Source organism: Ceratotherium simum, chromosome 35 (assembly GCF_057802395.1).
Source record: "Ceratotherium simum simum isolate JZ-2026a chromosome 35, ASM5780239v1, whole genome shotgun sequence".
NCBI lineage: Eukaryota > Metazoa > Chordata > Mammalia > Perissodactyla > Rhinocerotidae > Ceratotherium > Ceratotherium simum.
Genome location: NC_141934.1, coordinates 11,690,453 through 11,710,610, shown reverse-complemented (window position 1 = coordinate 11,710,610; position 20,158 = coordinate 11,690,453). Strand labels below are relative to the sequence as shown.

At 52.8% G+C, this 20,158-nt stretch overlaps 1 protein-coding gene across 3 annotated transcripts in view; it reads right to left on the bottom strand.

Annotated features, from left to right (window-relative positions):
* TPST2 (tyrosylprotein sulfotransferase 2) overlaps positions 1–16,204 on the bottom strand; it is a 51,728-nt gene extending 35,524 nt beyond the window's left edge. Inside the window, exons 1-2 of one of the 3 annotated variants that reach the window (XM_087424023.1) lie at positions 15,888–15,937; positions 14,810–15,051 (exon numbers count right to left, since the gene is read on the bottom strand). In XM_087424023.1, the coding sequence (XP_087280149.1) occupies positions 14,810–15,051 (242 nt within the window). In that variant the 5' untranslated portion in view covers positions 15,888–15,937. Of the gene's footprint in view, positions 1–14,809; positions 15,052–15,887; positions 15,950–16,132 lie in introns of those variants that run through there. The other 2 variants (XM_087424024.1, XM_087424027.1) reach the window with 2 other exon arrangements.
* Between the last annotated feature and the right edge of the window lie 3,954 nt (positions 16,205–20,158).

Here is a 20,158-nt window from a genome sequence, read left to right as displayed (position 1 = left end):
ACACCCCTGATTTTCCTATGCACAGTCTCAGTCTACGTGTCCAGGTGTGGACACGTGACCCAGGCCTGGACAATCACAGTGTTCCGTTCCTAGGCTACGGTGTTGGTTCAGGGACGCATACGTGACTCAATCGAGGTCAGAAAAAGTTGGCTAGAGACTTTTGCAGGATGCTCTGGGGAGGCTAAGCAAGTAGGGTGTGGGGCTGGAGGTGTGGGGCCATCTCTAGTCACCACCTGTGGAGCCTGCCTGAGATGGAAGCCAACCCAAGAAGATGAAGACAAGAGATGGAGGCATGACTCCCTCATGTTAGCTGGGCTCCTGGATCCAGCCATGCCTGAAGCCATCACTACCCCTCGACTTTCTGGTTACATGAGCCGATAAATGCATTTTTTTGCTTAATTCCGTGGGAGCTGGGTTTCTGTTTCTGTTACTCAAGAGTCCCAACTAATAGGTATCTACATACCCTCTCCCCAACCTCATCTTGACCTGCTTGTTATTGCCTCAGCTCAAGCATCACCTTTTCCAGGAAATCTTCCTTGAACACCCAGACTAGATTAAGCACCTGCTATGTCTCACAGTCCCCTATGCCTACCCCCCGCCATTCTCTATGGTAACTGCTGTTTGCCCCTCCATCTCCCACACTTGACTGTGGGGAGCTCATGGGCTGAGAGGCCCTGCAGTCTTTTTACATTTTTTCTTCTGTGTATTCCCACCCTTAACACAGGGCCTAGCACACCCTTAGGCATTTATATTTTATTTTCTGAGCTCTCTCTGCTGATCAGTAAGTGTCTTCAGGTATCAGAGTGGTGAAAGAATGGGCTTTGAGGAAGACAGACCTGAGTTTGAATTCTTCGCCTATTAGCTTTGTGACCTTAGGCAAGTCACTTAACCTCTCTGAGCCTCATTTTCTTATCTGTGAAAGGGGGAGAGCAGCTACATACACACAAATTGTATATACACAGCTATACCCACATGCCTTGAGACCATATCGGAGGAGAGGAAACGCTCACTTAATAGCAGTGCCTGCCTCCACCTTCTCTTCCAGCGCCGAAATCCTGCCCTTCCCTTTCATTTCTGCTCCACCACCGGCACGGGCATCCGTCAACCTGCCTGCCAAGAACGCATTCTCCAGTCTTCTGGGATTAGTCCTTATGACGAGGACGGGGCTGACCCCATGCCCAGGACCAGTGACTGTGGTCTGGCCAGTAAGGCGGTACAGATGTTCACACGTGGGCATGAGGCTCCAGGAGGGTGAAGAGAAATCAACCCCACCTGGATTTGCCAGAATTATTAGAGAAATGGCTCTCTTATAGCCAAGATTGCTAAATTGGTAAGATGTATGCCTGGAGGAGATGTTAATGGGGAGAGCATGAGCAAAAGAGATAGTCTGATGATACACTCGAGCACCTGGATACAGCTGTCCCTGAAGGCAACATGCCTCTGGACTTTCCATTTACCTGAGCCACTCATTCCTTTATTTTTCACCTTATGTCACTTTAAATTAGGATTCTACCACTCACAGCCAGATACAGACACGTAATAGGCATTTTTGGACTTACATGCTTCCACTCAAGTAGTCTCCCAGGCCCCAGCATAATTAAAAAAAAAATGTTTTGACAAAACTAAGCAAAATTGATTTCCAAAGCCTTATTTGAAGACTCAGAGTGATGTCTTGAGCCAGCTAACCACTGTCACTTCTGTCCCAAGGGTACAGACTTAGGTTTCCCACCTGGGAAGCCAACTGGAGAATATCCTCACATAATTTCAAAATGGTGTTCCGATTCTGTTTGCTTAGAAAGTCCTTAGCTAACTTCCCCCTTCCCCTGCCCCCAGTTATAGTTTATGGCTTTTTTGATGGCATTACCTTCCGATTGTTTGTTGTGGAGGTTTTGCGATGGCTGACTGCCAAAAGATGGAAAGGCTTGACCAAGAACAAAGCAAGTAATAAATGCCTGCTGGATGTAATGTTCCAGATAAGCTGATCTAAACCTTTTTTTTTGACATTCATCCAAGAAGCGTTAGGCATTCATCCCGATGATCTTTTGGCACATGAGTGGGGGCCGGGGGTGGGATCTGGGTGGGGGTTTTAAGAGCACACTTTGCAGGCCTGGTCCTGAGGCAGCACATACCTGAGAATCTAGTCACCCGGGTCATTAACCGGCCCTGCTGCCTCCGTCTTGGGCATTCAAAGCAGCCCGGGCCCAGGAGACCCTCCTCCCTCTCGCTTGCTCCTGAAGCAGGCTGCAGAGGAAGCATTCCAAAGGCTTCAAGAGCTGCTCAGAACAAGAACACTTAAAAAATCGAAGGGAGAAACTTATGAGGAAGAAGTGGCATCTCCTCATGCTTCACTGTCTCCCGGGAGCCAGATGTGGAGTAAGTGAATGGCTTTTTCCTAAAGAAAAATGGTTTGCGGCTCTGAGGGGGCCTGTGATCTTGCTGGAAAGTATGTCCTTCTGCAGAATTCCCTGGACATCGCCAGGAACAGGGAGCAAACTGCTGTGGGGAGAGTCCCTGAACTTCTCTGAGCCTCAGTTTCCTCATCTGTAAAATGGGTGAATAACAGAATCCTTGTTGCTATGAATTACTGAGCACCTCTGTGCATCAGGAGCCACATAACCTTATCTACAATCTTCCCAGCAACCCAAGAGATGGTCACTATTATGATCCCCGTTTTACAGGTGAGGGAAGTGAGGTCCAGAGAGGGGAAGTGGCTGGCAGAGGGTCTCCCAGCTTGTGCACAAGCCAGCTGGTATTCCAACTCAAGTGTGTCTTACCGGAAAGGCCCCATGTTTCCACCACACCCGGGCTCCCCGCCATGCCTGCCTCACAGGTCACTGTGAGGGTTCAATGACACCACACATAAAAAGATAAAGATGCACCTTTTGCTCAGAAACCAGCAAGTCCTAGGTGTTCTCATAGTCATGAGAAATGAATGGCTGGAGGCAGATGCAAATCCCCAAAGTCCTCATTACCCGCTTCATCTGGGCTCTCTCTGTCCCCAGCGCTAAGTGGAGAAGGTCCCCAAAGAGCAGAGCTGGGAAAAGACGACAGTAAGGAATCACCTCTTTTCAATGAAGGAGCGCACACCTGGGCATCCTCACCCTCCAGAACATGGGCTTCCAACCACGGGTCTGGCTGAGCCCATCACTTCTGGCCACAATGCCAGCCCCCCAGGCACCTGCCACCCACCGGCGGACCCCACCAGAAGGGGACGAGGGAGGAGCCGTCCCTTCCCACCCACTCTTGTGGGGCTTCAAGCCACATCGGTTTTTCTGGACCACAAGATGAGAATATGTGCTGTAAGCCACGCCACCCCATACACCCCGGGACCACCCAAGGGCTCCAGCAGGAGGACGTGCCCCACGACCTCTGGGATTCAAGGCAAAACTCCAGCCCTCCCCACCCGGCCCCAGCCCCTTGAGTCTCACCTCCCATCACTCGCCTGTGGGAGCCCTCAGCCCCCAGATGAAGGGGTAAGAAGCTGGGTTTGAATTCCACTCCTCCACTTCCCCAGAGAAGTGGCCCAATTCCTCTATGCCCCGTTTCCCTCATCTGAAAATGAGGAATATAAAGGGCCTCCCTGGAGGGTGAGGTGATTTGTACCCAGGAGGCCTTAGTAGAGAACCTGGGGCACAGAAAGACATCAACAAACACTGGCTACAAACATCCCAACTTGGACACCAAATGCCTTCCTGTCTCTGTTCTGTTACTGACACTATTCCTTCCTCCTACAGCACCTCCCTTCCCCCTCACCTCCTCTCTCTAATAACTTGGTAATAATAATAGTAATAGTTGTAGCTATCAATTGCTGAGGGCCTCTTATATGGAAGACTGCACAGAGCACTTCACCTGGACCATCTCCTTCCTAGCACATCCTCCCAAAACGACACGACCACTTATATACTCCTGTGATGGTTAATTTCATGTGTCAACCTGATTGGGCTAAGGGATGCCCAGAGAGCTGATAACACATTATCTCTGGGTGTGTCTGTGAGGGTGTTTCTAGAAGGGATTAGGATTTAAATGGGTAGATTGAGTAAGGATGGCCCTCCCCAATGCAGGTGGGCATCATCCAATCCATCGAAAGCCCGAATAGAACAAAAAGGTGGAGAGAGGGAGAATCTACACTTTTTTGGCTTGAGCTGGGACATGCATCTTCTCCTGCCCTCGGATACCGGCGCCCCTGGTTCTCAGGCCTTCAGACTCGAACTCAATTCTGCCACCAGCTGTCCTGGGTCTCCAGCCTGCAGACAGCAGATCAGGGGACTTCTTGGCCCCCACAATTGGGAAAACCAATTCCTATAATAAATCTTCTATCTGTATAAACATATCTGTATATATCCCATCGGTTCTGTTTCTCTGGAGAACCCTAAGACATCTCCCTTTGTATCCATCTTGTTCCCTAAAACGTCAGCTCCCCAAGGGCAGGGATGGCCTGTCTTGCTCACTGCTGGATCCCAGATACCTGGCACAGTCTGGCACACAGAAAGTGCTTGATATTATGAGACCCCACTGAATCCTCACAAAAACCCACTGACATAAACCGACGATATATCCTTTTAAAATGAAGATGCAAAAGGCACACAAAACAGAAAATTACCAGAGGCCACACAGCGCTCAATGGTAAAATCCAGATTTGAACCTGGGGTTTTCGGACGCCAAGTCATGTGCTTACTAATTATGGAAATCCCACACTCCACGTGGAGCTCCACTCCGGAGCCTTCTCTGCCGGCCCACCACCCACGGGGCTGGCCTTCTCGAAACACATCAGGGCTGTACTTTGGGGGTGACCTTCCCAGGGGACCTCTTTTGTGCCAGCAGAGCCCCGAGAAGTCAGATCTGAAGGAGCCTGTGGCTCAGCACGGGAGACTGGCGCCCAGGTAACCGGATAATCGGCAGAATGAAAGATCTTGATTAGGGGAATAAATAAGTCATGCCATCACAGGGTCAGAGGAAGGGACTGGATTCCGGCTAGAGTGGGGCAGGGGAGTAGAGAGGGTCGGGAAGGAATGTGAGCTGAGTCTAGAAGGCTGGGCAGCATGGTAACAGGTGCAGAGTTGGGAGAAGCATCTAGGTGGGGGAAAGAGCTTGGGCAGAGGGGCCTGGAGGTGTGACAGCGCACTGGACTTAGAGGAACGGCAGAGGATTCACTGGAAGCAGAACAGTCTGGGGGCGGGCTGGGGAGGGGGGTAAATAATAACAGTAATAAAAATAACAGCAACAATAATAGTAATAATAGCAAACACACACACACAGTGCTTACTCCATGCCTGGGCACTGTTCTAGGTACTTAACCCTCACAGGAAATCTACGACAACGGTGCTGTCATTATCCCATTTCACAGATGAGGAAGCTGAGGTGGAGAGGGAGAGCTTGCCTGAGAGCTCACAGCAGGTCGTGCTGGAGCACATGGTGGAGCAGGGTCTTGAGCATGTCTGGTTTTAAAGCGTGGTTAACCTCTGCTACAGTGGTTCTCAAAGCGGGTTCCCAGAGCAGCAGCATTGGCAGCACCTGGGAATCTACTAGAGATGCAGATTCTCGGTCCCTTCCGGCCCTGCTGGAGGGGGATTCGGGGTGTGGGGCGCAGCAGGCGGTGCTGGATGAGCCCTCCCAGGGAGCCCCTGCTGCTCAGAGCTGCTGCATGACTATACTCCTTCTTGGGAGGGGAAGGCAGGGGAGGCAGGAGGGGAGGGCAGGGGAAGATCTCAGGGCCTCAAGTGCCAGGAGAAGGAGTGGCTGTGACATCCTCTGCAGGCTACTGAAGTCTTCTGAGGCTGGGAGCCGTGTCTCCTCCTCCTGGGTTTTCCCAGCTAATTCACAGAAGACCCTGTGACACAAAGTCTCCTCTTGATCCAAGACAGGCCAGGCAACTGTGGGGGATCAGAATCTGCCACCCCAAAATGTGTCTCTTTGGCTTGATTATTTTTAAGAAGAAAAGACTCTGAAAGAAACTTTGACCTTCCCCCCAACTGCCTAAAAGAATATAAGATAGAAAGCCTGTTCCAGGAACGAGCTATCACCAGAAGATAACTACAGTGTAATGTAAAAATGTGTCTCTCAGGTCCCAGTGTCTATAGACGGCCCAGCAAACACCTATTTATCAAATATTTCTTCTCCGTCTCCAGGTGAATTGCCTTCCTCCCCTCTGAAGCCCCAAACCACTACCCCCAACCTCCTCCTTTGTCTTTAGCTGAAGATGGTATTTAAAGTGGTGGCTTTGGCCATTCTGGCGAGTTACTCAGTTTTCCTGGGTGTCTCCCACGTATACATGTTATTAAACTTTGTCTGATTTTCTTCTGTCTTATGTCAATTTAATTCTTGGACCAGCCAGAAGGACCAAGAGGGTAGAGGAACTGTCTTCCTCCGCTACACAACACACAACCAGAGGACTGAAATGCGGCCATGGCCCTTGCCTGAGAACACACCATCCACCAGCTGCCAGGTCAGCGACCTCTGACCCCACGGACCTGACCCCCTCTGCAATCCTCAGGACTGTGTGCGCATCACCCGGAGGGTGTGTAGAGACCCTAAGGACCTCAGGGGAGGAACGTGCCCAGATCCCCCAGCAGGTGGGTAAGAGCGAGCTGCCCTCAAACCGAGTCTCTCGCCTCCTCAGCGGGGGTTTCCCAGGACACCCACGAGGCAGTCAGAGCACCCACCCACCAGCTAAACCCACTCCCTGCACCGCTTCCAGCTTCCAGGGGATGGGGGACCCATCCTGTGCTCCAAAACGGTCCGTGTGATTCTGAGCCGGCCACCTTGACTGTCTGGGCCTCAGTTTCCCCACCTTGAAAGGAAGAGTTTGGACTCAATTTCCAATCTTGCTATTCTCCCCAAAACTCCCCAAACTGTTAGCCAACACACATGCACTGCTGACCTACTGTGTGCTCAGGTGGAGCAGCGAGCACAGCGCGTTGGGCACCGAGAGGCCTGAGAAGAGATGGAGGCAAGGACGCGCAGGGCCGCGCGCCCCACACCAAACCCCAGCCCCAGCGCATTCTGCCCCGTCCCGCCCACCCGGGCTTCCTCTTCCTCCCCAGCCCCGGGCCGGGCCGGCGGGGGCGGGGCGAGGGCCCGGGTGGGCGGACTCGGGACCCTGCCCCAGCAGGCGGCCTCCGCCAGGCTCCCCCCATCCCTGGGCTCCAGCTCTTCCCTGGGGAGGTGGCAGCCGTGGCCCCCACGCCGTCGTGGCGTGCCTGGCCGAGTTTGGGGCTCTGCCAGGGTGGGGATGGTTCTGAGGCAGGATGTCACTCACGGCCAAAGGAAGTGGGACGGAGGGTTTCTAATGAGAGAAAGGAAGAGCTGTGCGGGCTGATGTGCATGGGGGGGGTGGGGAGGAAGGGGAAGTAGAGCGGTGGGGGAGGGGGAAGACAGAGACAGCCATGGGGAGTCAGAGATGGAGAGAGACAGAGGAGGGGAGAGACAGAGATGAGAGAGACAGCAATGGGGGAGTCAGAGATGGGGGAGACAGAGATGAGAGAGACAGAGATGGGGGAGACAGAGATGGGAGAGATAGAGGAGGGGAGAGACAGAGGTAGGGAGAGACAGAGATGAGAGAGACAGAGATGGGGGAGACAGAGATGGGGAGAGACAGAGGGGGGAGAGACAGAGGTAGGGAGAGACAGAGATGAGAGAGACAGAGATGGGGGAGTCAGAGATGGGGAGAGACACAGGAGGGGAGAGAGAGAGAGGAGAGAGAGGTAAAGATGGGGACAGACAGAGACGAGGTAGCCAGAGATGGGGGAGACAGAAACGAGAGACAGAGATGAGGGGAGACAGAGCCAGAGATGAGGGGAGACATAAACACAGGGAGACAGGGATGAGAAGGAGACAGGGAGCCACAAAAATAGAGACCAAGAAAGACACTAGAGAAGGAGTAAGACGGGGATCAGGACCAGCCTGGAACAGGAGCCCATCTCCGGCGCCCACCATGCAGGAATCACTCCCGGCCCTCGGTCAAGGCTCCTGGGGCTCCAAGGAGGAGCAGAACATTAAGAGCAAGCTCACTGCCAGCCTGGCCCCCTACAAGCCCCCACCTCCTGTCCCAGGACTCCCCAAATCCCCACCTGCTGAGGACCACCTTCCCCAGCTACATCCAGAACACCCTTTACTCTCACCTCTTTAATAGTTCTGTTAAATGGATTCAATCTTGTTACAGCATTTTCAAAGGAAACTATAACCCACTAGCTTACATTAAAAACACGCCTTAATGAAAAAGTAACTGCAAAACTAAATGCAAAGGAAGCAATCCTGATACCTCCTGGCTGGAGGCTGCCGTCACCCGAGGAGCCCGGGGAAGCCCGGCAAGGGTCTGCTCTCCGTGCAACAAGAGGCTGCAGAGAAACATTCCCTTAGCAAGTGGGACTTTCTCCGGGAAGTCATCAGAGGAGGCCGTGGAGAGGGAAACTTTCATTTGCCAGGTGAAACCCAGGTTTTCTGACGTGGCACTTGAGAGTGTGTGGTGACTTGACTCCTGCTGACCTTCACCTTTACCATGTCACCTCCCACCCCAACACACACACACACGCGCACGTGCGCGCGAACTTTCTAAAGTCTGTGCCATGAACTCCACTAGACCTACAAAGCCACAGCGTCTCACACCTCCAAACTTGCGCCTGTGGTTCCCTCCCCCTGGAAAACCTTTCCTGCCCTCCTCTACCCAGCTAACTCCTATTGGTATAATTTGGACCCCTTCCTCCAGGAAGCCTTCCCTGACTGCCTCCCATCCCTGTGCCAGTGTCCTCCACAGTACTTAGCACCCTGAGTGGCTCTCTGGCTCGCTGCCTCCTCCCCTGGAATGCGCAGGGCTGGGCATTCCCCCCATCCTCTCAGAACTCAATGTGGCCCCCAACTCCCAGTTCAGGCTACACGGATATTTGTGGACTAAATGAGAGAACAGACAAATAAAGAACTGAAGGCACCCGAGTGCCCTTGCACAGGCTGAAATGAAAACAAACCCCTCTCTGTGCTCTGTGGAAAAGTCCCAGGCAGAAGCTCCTGGGAGACAAGAATGAGATGACCTGGCTCTAATGGGCCACACCCACCCCCTGGCCCACAGACTCTGGGCCAGTGACCCAGCCCCTATGAGCCTCAGTTTTCTCTCCTCTAAAATGGACACAATAGTGTTACCTATGCGAGTCGAGCTAAGAAAAATACACGTCAAGAGCTAAGGAGGCACTCAAATATTAACTGCAATCATTATTTTTATTACCACCTTACACTCCCCAAACCACAAAATATCATAACTTGAAGGAACCCAAGAGATAATTAGATCAGGGGTTGTCAGACTTTCCGTAAAGGGTGCAATAACACGTATTTTCAGTTTTGTGGACCATACAGTCTCTGTCAGAACTACTCAACTCCGCCACTGTAGGACGGAAGCAGCCAGACAAAATGGAAATAAATGAGCATGGCTGTGTTCCAATAAAACTTTATTTACGAAAACAAGTAGTGGGCCGAATTCGGCCCGTGGGCTGTAGTTTGCCGACCTCTGACCTAGACCCTCCAAGTGTGATCTTTAGATGAGCAGCACCCGAGCCCCCTGGGAGCTGGTTAGAAACGCGGTGGTAGGCCCTGCCCCAAACCTGCTGAATCAGTCTGCACTGGACCCAGACCCCCAGGGGATCTGTATAAGCATGAAAGTTTGACAGGTGTTGCACCCCACTTGCTAGCCCAGCCCTCGAGTCAGAGATGTGGTTTACTTTCTCTTGTTTGATGCTTCCACCAGAAGGTAAACTCCAGGAAAAGTGGGACCTGGTGGCTTCCTAAATCCTGCACCCCAGCATCTGGCTGAGAATTTGCCACGTATCCTGATTCTGCAAGTGGTACTGAGCGCCTAGTATGACCCAGGCCCAGTGACAGGGGCTGGGGACGTGGCAGTGACCGTAGACCGTAGTGGAGGGCATCACGCAGTGGACACTTTTGCAGTGACGGGATGGATGGACAGCTCCAATGGGCAGCCTCTGAGCTGGGCAGACCTGGGTTCGAATGCAGGTGCTGTCACATCAGGCCTGTGTGACCTCAGAAAAGTGACTCGACTGTCTCTGAGCCTCAGTTGCTGGGCAATGGGGTCGTCAATAACAAATGCTTCCCTGGTACTTGTGAGGACAGAGAAAGGGTAAGGGACGGTGTCTGGGCAGCTGTGCAGGGGGTACAGACGTGCTGGGACACAGATCCACACTAGCCAGTACTCACAGCAGAGGGACCTCAGCTGTCCCCAAGTATCTCACTGTGGGTTACACGGGGACCTGAGCCAGGTAAGGTGGGACCCTGGGGCCCAGGGACAGGGGCTCCTCACCCAGGAGTGTGGACTGGGGACAAGCTTATGGTGTGTCACAGCCTCGAGGGTTCACAGTGGCAGAAACAGCTCAGGAGGCCTCAGACAGCCTCTGATGTCCTAGAAAAGCAGACCGGGAAGGACTCTTGGAGAGCATTGAAACCAGTGGTTAAAAAACAGCTGTTTTGAAAGCAATGGAACTGCTCGTTCAAGTGACATCCAGGCAGGTCCGTGGTGTCCTCAGAGCCCTGAAGACCTGTCGGGGCCAGAGGGCCCTTGGGGCCAGGCAGGTCATGCATGTGGCGAGGGGGAGTGGTCGGGACTGCGGTGACCAGGGGCACCTGGGCCATCTAAGAGGAGCTTCAGGCCCCTCCAGTTTGGTCCAAGCTCCTGAGTTTCCAAAAGAAGTGAGAAATTGGAGTTATTCTCTAAAAATATTTGAGTGTTGGCTCGATTTAAAATAAAACACCCTGGGGGTTAAACAAAAACCATCCTGTGGGTCAAAGCCATCGAAAGCCATCAACTGGCAGCTTGTTTCCCAGAGCAGCTGCCATTTCACATGGGGGGAGACTGAGTCTCAGAGAGGGGAAGCACCTTGCCCAATGTCACACAGCGATCTGGAGGCAGAGTTGGGACGGAGCTGCCTCCAAGCTCTTGCCCACCCCCAACTGCTCATGAGAGTGTGGGGAGCGGGAGGGAGTAGGGGATAGGCATCTAGACTTCACAAGCCAAGAGCCCTGTTTGTCCTGTTCATCCAGGAAGCAGTGTGGGCAAAGGGGTAGAGAAAGGGATATTTATTAATAATAAATAATAATTTTATAATAACTAACTTTTTCTGAGTGTTCTCTATGTGCTGGGCATTAAGATAGGGTATTGAGAGGAGGTAAGATGGCAATTAAGAGTGTGGACCCGGGGGGGCCGGCCCGGTGGTGCAAGCGGTTAAGTGCGCGCTCTAGCGCGGTGGCCTGGGGTTCACTGGTTCGGATCCCGGGCGCGCACCGACGCACCGCTTGTCAAGCCATGCTGTGGCGGCGTCCCATATAAAGTAGGGGAAGATGGGCACAGATGTTAGCCCAGGGCCAGTCTTCCTCAGCAAAAAAAAAAAAAGAGGATCACCATCAGATGTTAGCTCAGGGCTGATCTCCCTCCCAAAAAAAAAAAAAGTGTGTAGACTCTGGATTCAAATCCGATCTCTCCTACTTCCTAGCTGGGTGACCCTGTGCAAATTACTTCACCTCTCTGTGCCTTGGCACATTCATCCCACAGGGCTGTTGGGAGAATTGGATGAGTTAAAGTACATAAAGGGCCTAGAACACTGCCTGGTCCCTGGTGAGCTCTGTTGATATTAGTTATTTTTATAATTACTGCCTTTTGACAGATGGGGAAACTGAGGCTCACAAAGAGACCTGCTCAACATTCCAAAGAGCCCGCCTGACACGGGCCTCACATTCTGCCTGGTACTTGGGAGAGCACTTCACCCCCATCCCCTCCAGTCCAGCAACCCCAGGAGGTAGGTCCAATTTGTGCCTCTCTTCTGCAGATGAGAAAACTGATGGATGGGGAGGCAGATGCTAACAGGGGCCTGAGCCCGCCTCCTGGCCACAGCAGGCTGGGTCAAAAGTCTGGTTGATGCAAGAGCTCACTTGGCAGACAGGTGGCTTTCCTTCCCTTCTGCCTGACGTCTGAGCTGACAGGATAACACGAAGCTCCTCCCAGGGCGGCAGCCCCAGACACTCCCCAGGGCACGTGGGTGCTGCCCTCCGCGGTCCTTCCCTGCAATCTCTGGGGACTGGCCCAGCTCTTGGGCTGCTCTGCATGAATCATTCCCACGAATCCTCCTCAGGCCACAGCCCCGGGCGGAGGAGACCCGAGAAAGGGCATAGGAGGGGGCAGGCATTCCAGAACCTTCTCTGGAGTGGCTCCAGACCGGGGGGGCGGTGGGGAGGGATGTGTGACTGCAGAGAGCAAGGGGGCCTTATGGGTACCAGGAATAGGCAGCAAGTGGGGAGGCCAGGAGGTGCTGCCAGCCAGAGGAGGTCCCACGACACCACATGGCAAATTAAAGCCACCCAGGCCACACCAGGGCTTTCAAATCACCAACACCAGCCACTTCTGACCCACCTCTCTTGCTACAAATCGATCCACAAAGTCACATTGATAACGCACCCTGACAGCCTTCCCGATCCCGAGGTGGTACTGCATCCGAATTCTCACTCAGTTCACACCCATTCCCCAACAGGGCACACTGAGGCCCAGAGAGGGGCAGTCCCTTGCCTAGCCTACTCAACCCTGTTTCCATTTCCCCAGGCTGCCCTCCTCGTGCACAAGAATCCAGGATGTTAAAAGAGCAAGGAGGGGAACATATGCACAAATGAGTAACAGCAGGAGGGGCTGGATAGAGCCACCAGAAGGCACGGTCTCAATGCCCCTCCCTAACAGCAGCTGCCCAGGCCAGACGAGGCTAGTTGCTGGGAACCCGGAACGCACAGACAGACGAATGCTGGCTTGAGTTCCTGAACCCACAAAATACAGGTTTACCCTCAGGAAGAACTGATGATCTTCAAGAAACCTGGGGGTTCCAGGTGTGGGGATGATGCCCGAGAGGAGGGAAGGGGGTGTCTGTGTCACAGATGGGGCGTTTGTAACTCAACACTGCTGGTCTCAGGCCTGGGGGTGGCATCTCTTGAAATAAGCAGTGGCTTACTGAGGCCCCTCGTGTGGCCCACGTCACACGAGGCCTCCCCTGTGGCCACCAGGGGAGGTCACCTTCAGAGTGAGCATGGGGGGCCAGGGTGGAGCACGGGCAGGATCAGACCCCATTTTGGAGCCAAGGGACGGGCCTTCCCTTTGGATTGCAGTCTAGAAACCCAGCAAGGGTCTCCCTGGCGTCCGCGGATCCTCTGCTGTCAAGGGACCCCGGGCTGGCCTGGGGTGGGAAGGTCTGAGCAGTCTCCACCTTTTCTTCATCCCATGCACAAGTTCCTAACAGGTGCTACGAGGTCCTGGGGTGGGTGCTGTGAGCCCCGGGGGTCCTCTCTGCCTCCTCTTGTCTTGCTCAGGGCTTGGCAGCAGGCCCTCAGCAAATATCTGTCACCGTTATAGGAGGAACATAAGTGCACAGACCTCAGCTAAGCTCTCTACAGGCTTGACCTGTTTCCCTCCCCGATGGTCCCGGAGATGCTCCTGGTGACAGGCAGGATACTCCTTATTCTGCTAATGAGGCGCTTTATTTCATGTGTGTTAGAAAATAATTTAGAACTAGCACATCAAAGCCAGTGATTTCACAGATTATAACTGCTTAAGAGGAGACTAAATTTATTCCAGATTATCAGAACCCTCATCTGCTCTGGGGGGAATGTAAAATACTGCAGCTGCTTTGGAAAAGTTTGACGGTTCCTCAACAGGTTAAACAGAGAATAACTATATGATCTAGCAATTCCACTTCTAGGGATATACCTGGGAGAAGTGAAAATATATATCCACACAAAGACTTGTACACAAATGTTCATAGCAGCGTTATTCATAATAGCCGAAAAGTGGAAACAACCCAAATGTCCATCAACTGATAAATGACAAATAAACTGTGGTCTATCCATAACAATGGAATATTATTCAGTCATAAAAAGTAATGAAATACTAGAAAATAAAGCAAGTACTGATACAAGCTACCACGTGGATGAACCTCGGAAACATTCTTCTAAGTGAAAAGTTTCAGTCACAAAAGGCCACAGAGTGTATGATTCCATTTATCTGAAATGTCCAGCATAAGCAAATCCATAGAGACAGAAAGTAGATTAGTGGTTGCCAGGGGCTGGGGAAGGAGGGATTGAGTAGTGACTGGTGACAGGTCCAGGGTTTCTTTTTGGATGATGAAAATGTTTTAGAATTAGACAAAAAACACTGACTTGAATACTTTAAAAGGATGGATTGTATGGTATATGACTTATATCTCAATAAAGCTGCTATAAAACAAATTACATGAGGTTTTAAAAAAATGAGGTGATATATGGGGCTGGCCTGGTGGCGCAGTGGTTATGTTCGCGCGCTCCGCTTCGGTGGCCTGGGGTTCACCGGTTTCGATCCTGGGCACAGACCTACACACCGCTCATCAAGCCATGCTGTGGCAGCGTCCCATATACAAAATAGAGGAAGACTGGCACAGATGTTAGCTCAGGGCCAATCTTCCTCAGCAAAAAAATAAAAAAAAAAATTAAAGGTGATATCAATATATTTTAAGTAAATAATAGTACAATGGGGTTCGGTGGGGTAAATGGCTCATAAATGATGCAATGAAGTCAATTTTACAGTCATGGAAACTGAGGCTGGGTGAGGGGGAATGACTTGCCCAGACCACATCATACTAAACCGGGTGAGTCACAACTTGCTCTGTCCAAATCCAGCAGCCTGGCCTAACCACCAGCCCACCAGGCTGAAGGAAAGGATATGAGATGAGGTATGGGGAGAGGGGTCCACAGCCCAGTATGGGAGACAGACCTGCAAGGAGGTTGGTAAGTGACGGAAAAGGCCAGCTACCTGGGGGGGTGTTCAACACAGGAAGCACCCAACAATGTCTCAGGAGTGCCAGGCGAGGCTTCCAGGAGGGGGTGCTGCTGGGGGAGGCTTCTGAAGGATGAGTAGGAGTTCGCCAGCCCCTTCCCCAGCTTCCCTACAGGACACATGAAGTCAGGAAGCCTGAGGGTGAGTTTCAGGTCTGCCAATCCCAGCTGTGAGAAGAGCCATGGGCATGTGACCTCTCTGAGCCTCAGTTTCCCCATCTGTAAAAAGGGAAGGGGGAAAGGTGACAGGCATAGGGCCTTCTAAGGATTGCACTGAATCGGATGGTTCCCACCCTTCCTCCAGAGGGGACAGACTTTTGAGTGGGAAAGCCAGACCTCGACCTCTTTCCCATATAATAATGACTTTGCCAGGTCAGGCGTGCCCAGCCTGGTGACCATGCCCCCTTTCCTTTGCTGCCACTCCCAGCCCCAGTTTCATGAGGCACCTCCCGTCCAGCTCTTACTGAAAGGGGTTGGTTGCTGGGCGGTGGGATCCTCTGGCCAAATTTCGCCCCCCTCCTCGCGGGTGCCCCCCAAGTTCACCAGGGCTCCCCTTACTCCACGCTCTCGGCGCCCCCCTCCCCAGCCAGCGATTTCCGTCCCCCAGCGCCTCCACTTTTGATACGCCTCGCAACTCCACGGCGGCGGCAAGTTAGCTTCCACGCGCCCCCCGCGCGTCCCGGCGCCCGCCGGGGGTCCCCGCGCGCCGGGGAGGGTCGGGGACTCCGACGGGGATGACAAGCCGCCTGCCCCCCGCAACACACACGCCCAGACGCTGAGCGCCCCCCGGGCGCGGGGTCCCAAGCGGGAAGCGCGCCCAAGGGGCCGGGGCTCCGCCGCACCCGCGGGGAGCGCGCCGGGCGCCGGGCGGCTGCGGATCCCCGGACCGCCGCCCGCACCGCCTCCCGCCCAGCTCCCGGCGCCGGAGCCCGAGCGCCGCGCCGGGCCCGGAGGAAGCCGCGCGGGCCGCGGGCTCCCGGCGCCCCAGGCCGGCCCGCAGGCGGCCCCTGCCGGCGGCTGCCGCCCAGGCCCCCGCGCCGCCCAGGGCCACCTACCGTGCGGAGGCGCCGCGAGGCCGCCGCGCGCCCAGCGATGCCCGCTCGCCAGCCGCCCCGGCCCGGGAGGGAGGCCGCGCCGGGGCGGGGCCGCGCGCCGTGACGTCACGGGGCGGGCCCGCGCTGCCCCGCCCCCGCCTCGGCCCCGCCCCCAGACCGCGCGGTGGGGCGGGGCGGCCCCGGACGTGGCCCCGCCCCGGAAGCCCTGCTCTGCGGCCGGCTTACCCCCGGGACCGGCAGCTCACCACTTTCCCTCCCGGGGGGGTCTGTGCAAGAGAGGCTCGCCTCTGTCCATAGGCAGTGAGTGAGATGATCGCCGAGAACTGCTGTAGGGGAGGAAACTGGACCCTGAGCAGGGTGTATTTATGCTGCTGTTTGTGTGAAAAACAAAAGAGGGAGGGGCTGTCATGCATATTCATAGACATCAGTGTTCTCAAGGAAGGGGCGAGTTTGCCCTGGCCCTACCTCTGCCCCTCTGCCCCTCTGCCCCTCTGCCCCTCTGCCCCTCTGCCCCCAGGGACATTTGGCAATACCTGAAGACATTTTTGGTTCTCACAATTTGGGGTGGGGGAGTGTCCTACTGGCGTCTAGTGGGTAGAGACCTGGGATGCTGGTAAACATCCTACCATGCACAGGACAGCCCCTTCCCCCCATCCAGCCTAAAATGTCGATTGTGCCCATGTTGAGAAACCCTGATATACAGGAATAAAATAAAACTCCAGGCTGGTAGATCTCAGCTCAGCCTAAGATACTTAACCTCTCTGTGCCTCGATTTCTCCGTCTGTAAAATGGGTGTAATATAATAGATCTATCTATACGTTATAGGCATGTGCATTGAATGAAGGGGGTGAAGGGAATGCAGGCTTACTTTTCACTGTGAACCTTCGTTCTTCGTTCTGTTTGAATTTTTCTTTTTACTGTATGCATATATTACCTGTTTAAAATAAATTTCTGTGATAGTTACAACCATAACAGCAAACATTTTATATATATATATTATATATATGTATATTTACCTGCTAAGTGCCAGGCATTGCTCTAAACGCTTTATTGATGTTTATACATTTAAACCTTTAATGGCCTTGTGGTCTATTATCATCCCCATCTTACAGATAAGGAAACTGAGGCACACAGATATTAAGTACTGTTGTTTGCCCATGCCCAGCCATGTGTTCCTTCATCGCTCATTCATATGTCCAATAAATAGTGCCTGCTGTGCAGAAAGTGCTGAAACGGACAAATTGAAGTCCTCTGCCTGCAGGGAGCCAGCTGTTCCTGGTCTGGAAGCAATATTATCTAACGTTTACTGTGCACATATTAGAGGCTTTGTACCACTGACCTCAGGAACCCTGCTGGGTGTTTAAAATGTCCCTTTGTGGGTGGAGAAATGGGGATAGAGGGAAAAGGTCTGAAGGGGCCGTATGTTTAATAACATTCTACAACAGCATCTCCTCAGCACCTTGTGCTGGGCGCTGGGGGTCAGCAGGAAAGGGGAGGACTTAGGGCCTTGCATCCAAGTAGGGGAGGCAGGACCCTCCAACAAGCACTGGGGAGTTGGGAACAGGGGGATGGAGCTGGTCCAGGGAGGAAGGGCCAGGGGGTTTCTACTCCATGTTTACACCGAGGCCGGGGGCGTGGTTGTGGTTTCACAGAAGAGCGGGTCACAGGGAGCCGCAGGTGCGAAGGTCCGGTGGAAAGGACCTTTGTCGTGGGGCCGTTCATGACGTGCACAGTGGACAGGATGTGGGGGGGTGGCGAGGAGGTCAGAGGGGCCTGCAGGGGCTGGATGCTACAGGGCTGTGTGGGCTATAGGCAGGAGTCAGGACTTCATCCTGCAGCAGTGGAGAGACATGGAAGGTCTTCAGAGGGGAAGGACATGGTCAGCTTCGCTTTCTGCAAAGATCCTTCTAGCTGCTGTGTGGAGGAAGACAGGCGGGGACACTGGTTTGGAGTCTGTTGAAATACTCCTGGGGAAGTGGCCAACCCAGGGCAGGGCCAGGGGCACGGAGGGAGTGTTCAGGTTCCAGAGATGTTTGGAAGACAGAATCAGCAGATCTCAGTGGCAGGGCTCAAGAAAGAAGGGGACCAGAATGATCTTCTGGTTTCTAGATCGGGCCTTCTCCTCTCAGTCTCCCAACTCAGCAAACCCCTTCAGGTCTCAAGCTGGCTGTTCCGTCCTTGAGGCAGCCTGCCCACCCCCTAGGATATCCTGGTGGGACGGACGCTGGACCATGCAGCCTGGTAATTGGATGTGGCTTCAAAGGCAGATGAACCAGCTCAGTCCTGTCTGCTCCTCCGGTCTGTGAACAACGAGGGCAGGAGCCTCTTCTGTCTTCTCCCCAAACCCGTCTCCCCTGCATCTGGACAAAGCCTGGCACTTAGGAGGCCGTTAGTCAATATTTGTTGAAAGCAGGATGAATAAATGTGGTATCAAACAGGTTGATTCTAAAACTCTTTCCGGCTCTGACATTCGAGAAGATGCTGCTGCTGATGATTCGGGTGCTTGCGATGCTCTGAGCGCCTTATAAGTATTATATTCACACTGATCATTTACTCCTCCCGACAACCTTCGGAGGTTTGATTATCATTACTCCCATTTTACAGACGAAGAAACAGAGGCTCCATCAGGTAATTTGACTCGACCAAGGGCAACAGCTAGTAAATATAGGAGCTGAGATGGAAAGTCAGTGCAGTGGTGGAAGGCGGTGGCCCAGCAGTGGGCGGGAAGCTAGGATAGAGGGGCAGGTTCCCTTCTGCTGGAAGGATGTGGAGTTACCATTCCTTGCTGGCTACCCAGGCTTCACAAAGCACTCTGATCTTGGGCATCTGATCCAGGTGACTGGCTGTCATGGCAACGTGGCTCTAAAGAGATGCTCATCTCTCTAGAACCTCCTCAGGGCACTCCGGCACCATGCTGTTTTCCCAAAACTCAGTTGCTGTGTGTCCATCAGCATCTGGTGCTGGCAACAAAAGGGGTCACGCCTCTGGGTGGTCCGCCTGCCCCCCCCCATGCACACACACTGCTGACTTTGGGTCCATGCGCTAATGCCCAAAATATTGTAGGTTACCTCCGGTTGCCATGGACAGGAGATGATGCTCCATAACTCAGGTGCTTTGTCTTCCCAAAGCCCTGCGACTCAGAGTCGCAGGCTGGGATCTAGCGTTGAAACACAGTGATGCCCCAGCTTGCCCAGGCATTGCGTTCTGGAGCCAGTGTTTAGGGCAAAACCGGCACCAAGAAGCCCCCGCGAAGGCTGTGGGCACCACGGCCACTTGGCCGAGGCCAGCTGCTCTGGTCGCCTCCAGCATCCTGCCCATCAGCCTTTCTTCTGCTGAGCACCTGATGAAGTCGAAACTCCAAGTTTCGGTTTCAAGGCAAAAGAAGTGACTTGTCTTTAAGCTCTGAAAGTCTGTTCCAGGTGGTGAGATGCTCACGTTTCGAGAGGCGTGTTGGAACTAGGAACCACAGAGGAAACAACAGGTTTATGATGCTTATGTCACACTCGCTCCCGACCTTTTGACATGTTATTTTCTTTTACTTGGTTCTTTTTATCTTTGTTATTTATTTATGCTTGTAATTTTTATTTGTTCTCTGTTTTTTATTACAGCGTGTTTTGTCTATTCATAAATTTGTTAAAGTTAAATAAATGTATTGATAAAACAGTAAGTTAAAAGCAAAATAATTACTTTGTTATTTTCTTTCGGTTTTTGTTGGTTGGTTTTGCCAAGTGTATGTATCATGTTTTGGCAATGCTAATATGCATATTTCTTTCATACAACACCTGTGGGAAAAAAAGGACATCGACAACTTTGAGTGGAAAGTAATCTGGAAGATCAAGACTATGAACACAGGGCCAGCCTGGTGGCATAGTGGTTAAGTTCGCATGCTCCACTTCGGCGGCGCAGGGTTCGTGGGTTCTGATCCCAGGCACGGACCTACACACCGCTCATCAAGCCATGCTGTGGCAGCAGCCCACACACAAAATAGAGGAAGACTGGCGCAGATGTTAGCTCAGGGCCAGTCTTCCTCACCAAAAAAATAAAAAAGTTTTGAATAAGACTATGAACACAAAGAAGTTTTAGGACTAACTTAACTGATGAATTTCTATTGTTCTCTTTTTTAAGACTCAGAAGATTGATACACTGAACAAAAAACTATTATGTCAAAATAAGTCCAAAATAGTTCTTTCAGTAAATGTGAAATAAAAATTCTAAGGGATCAGAAGGCAGTTGCATTGTATTTGAATGGATAGTATTTCTCTTTTTGTCCT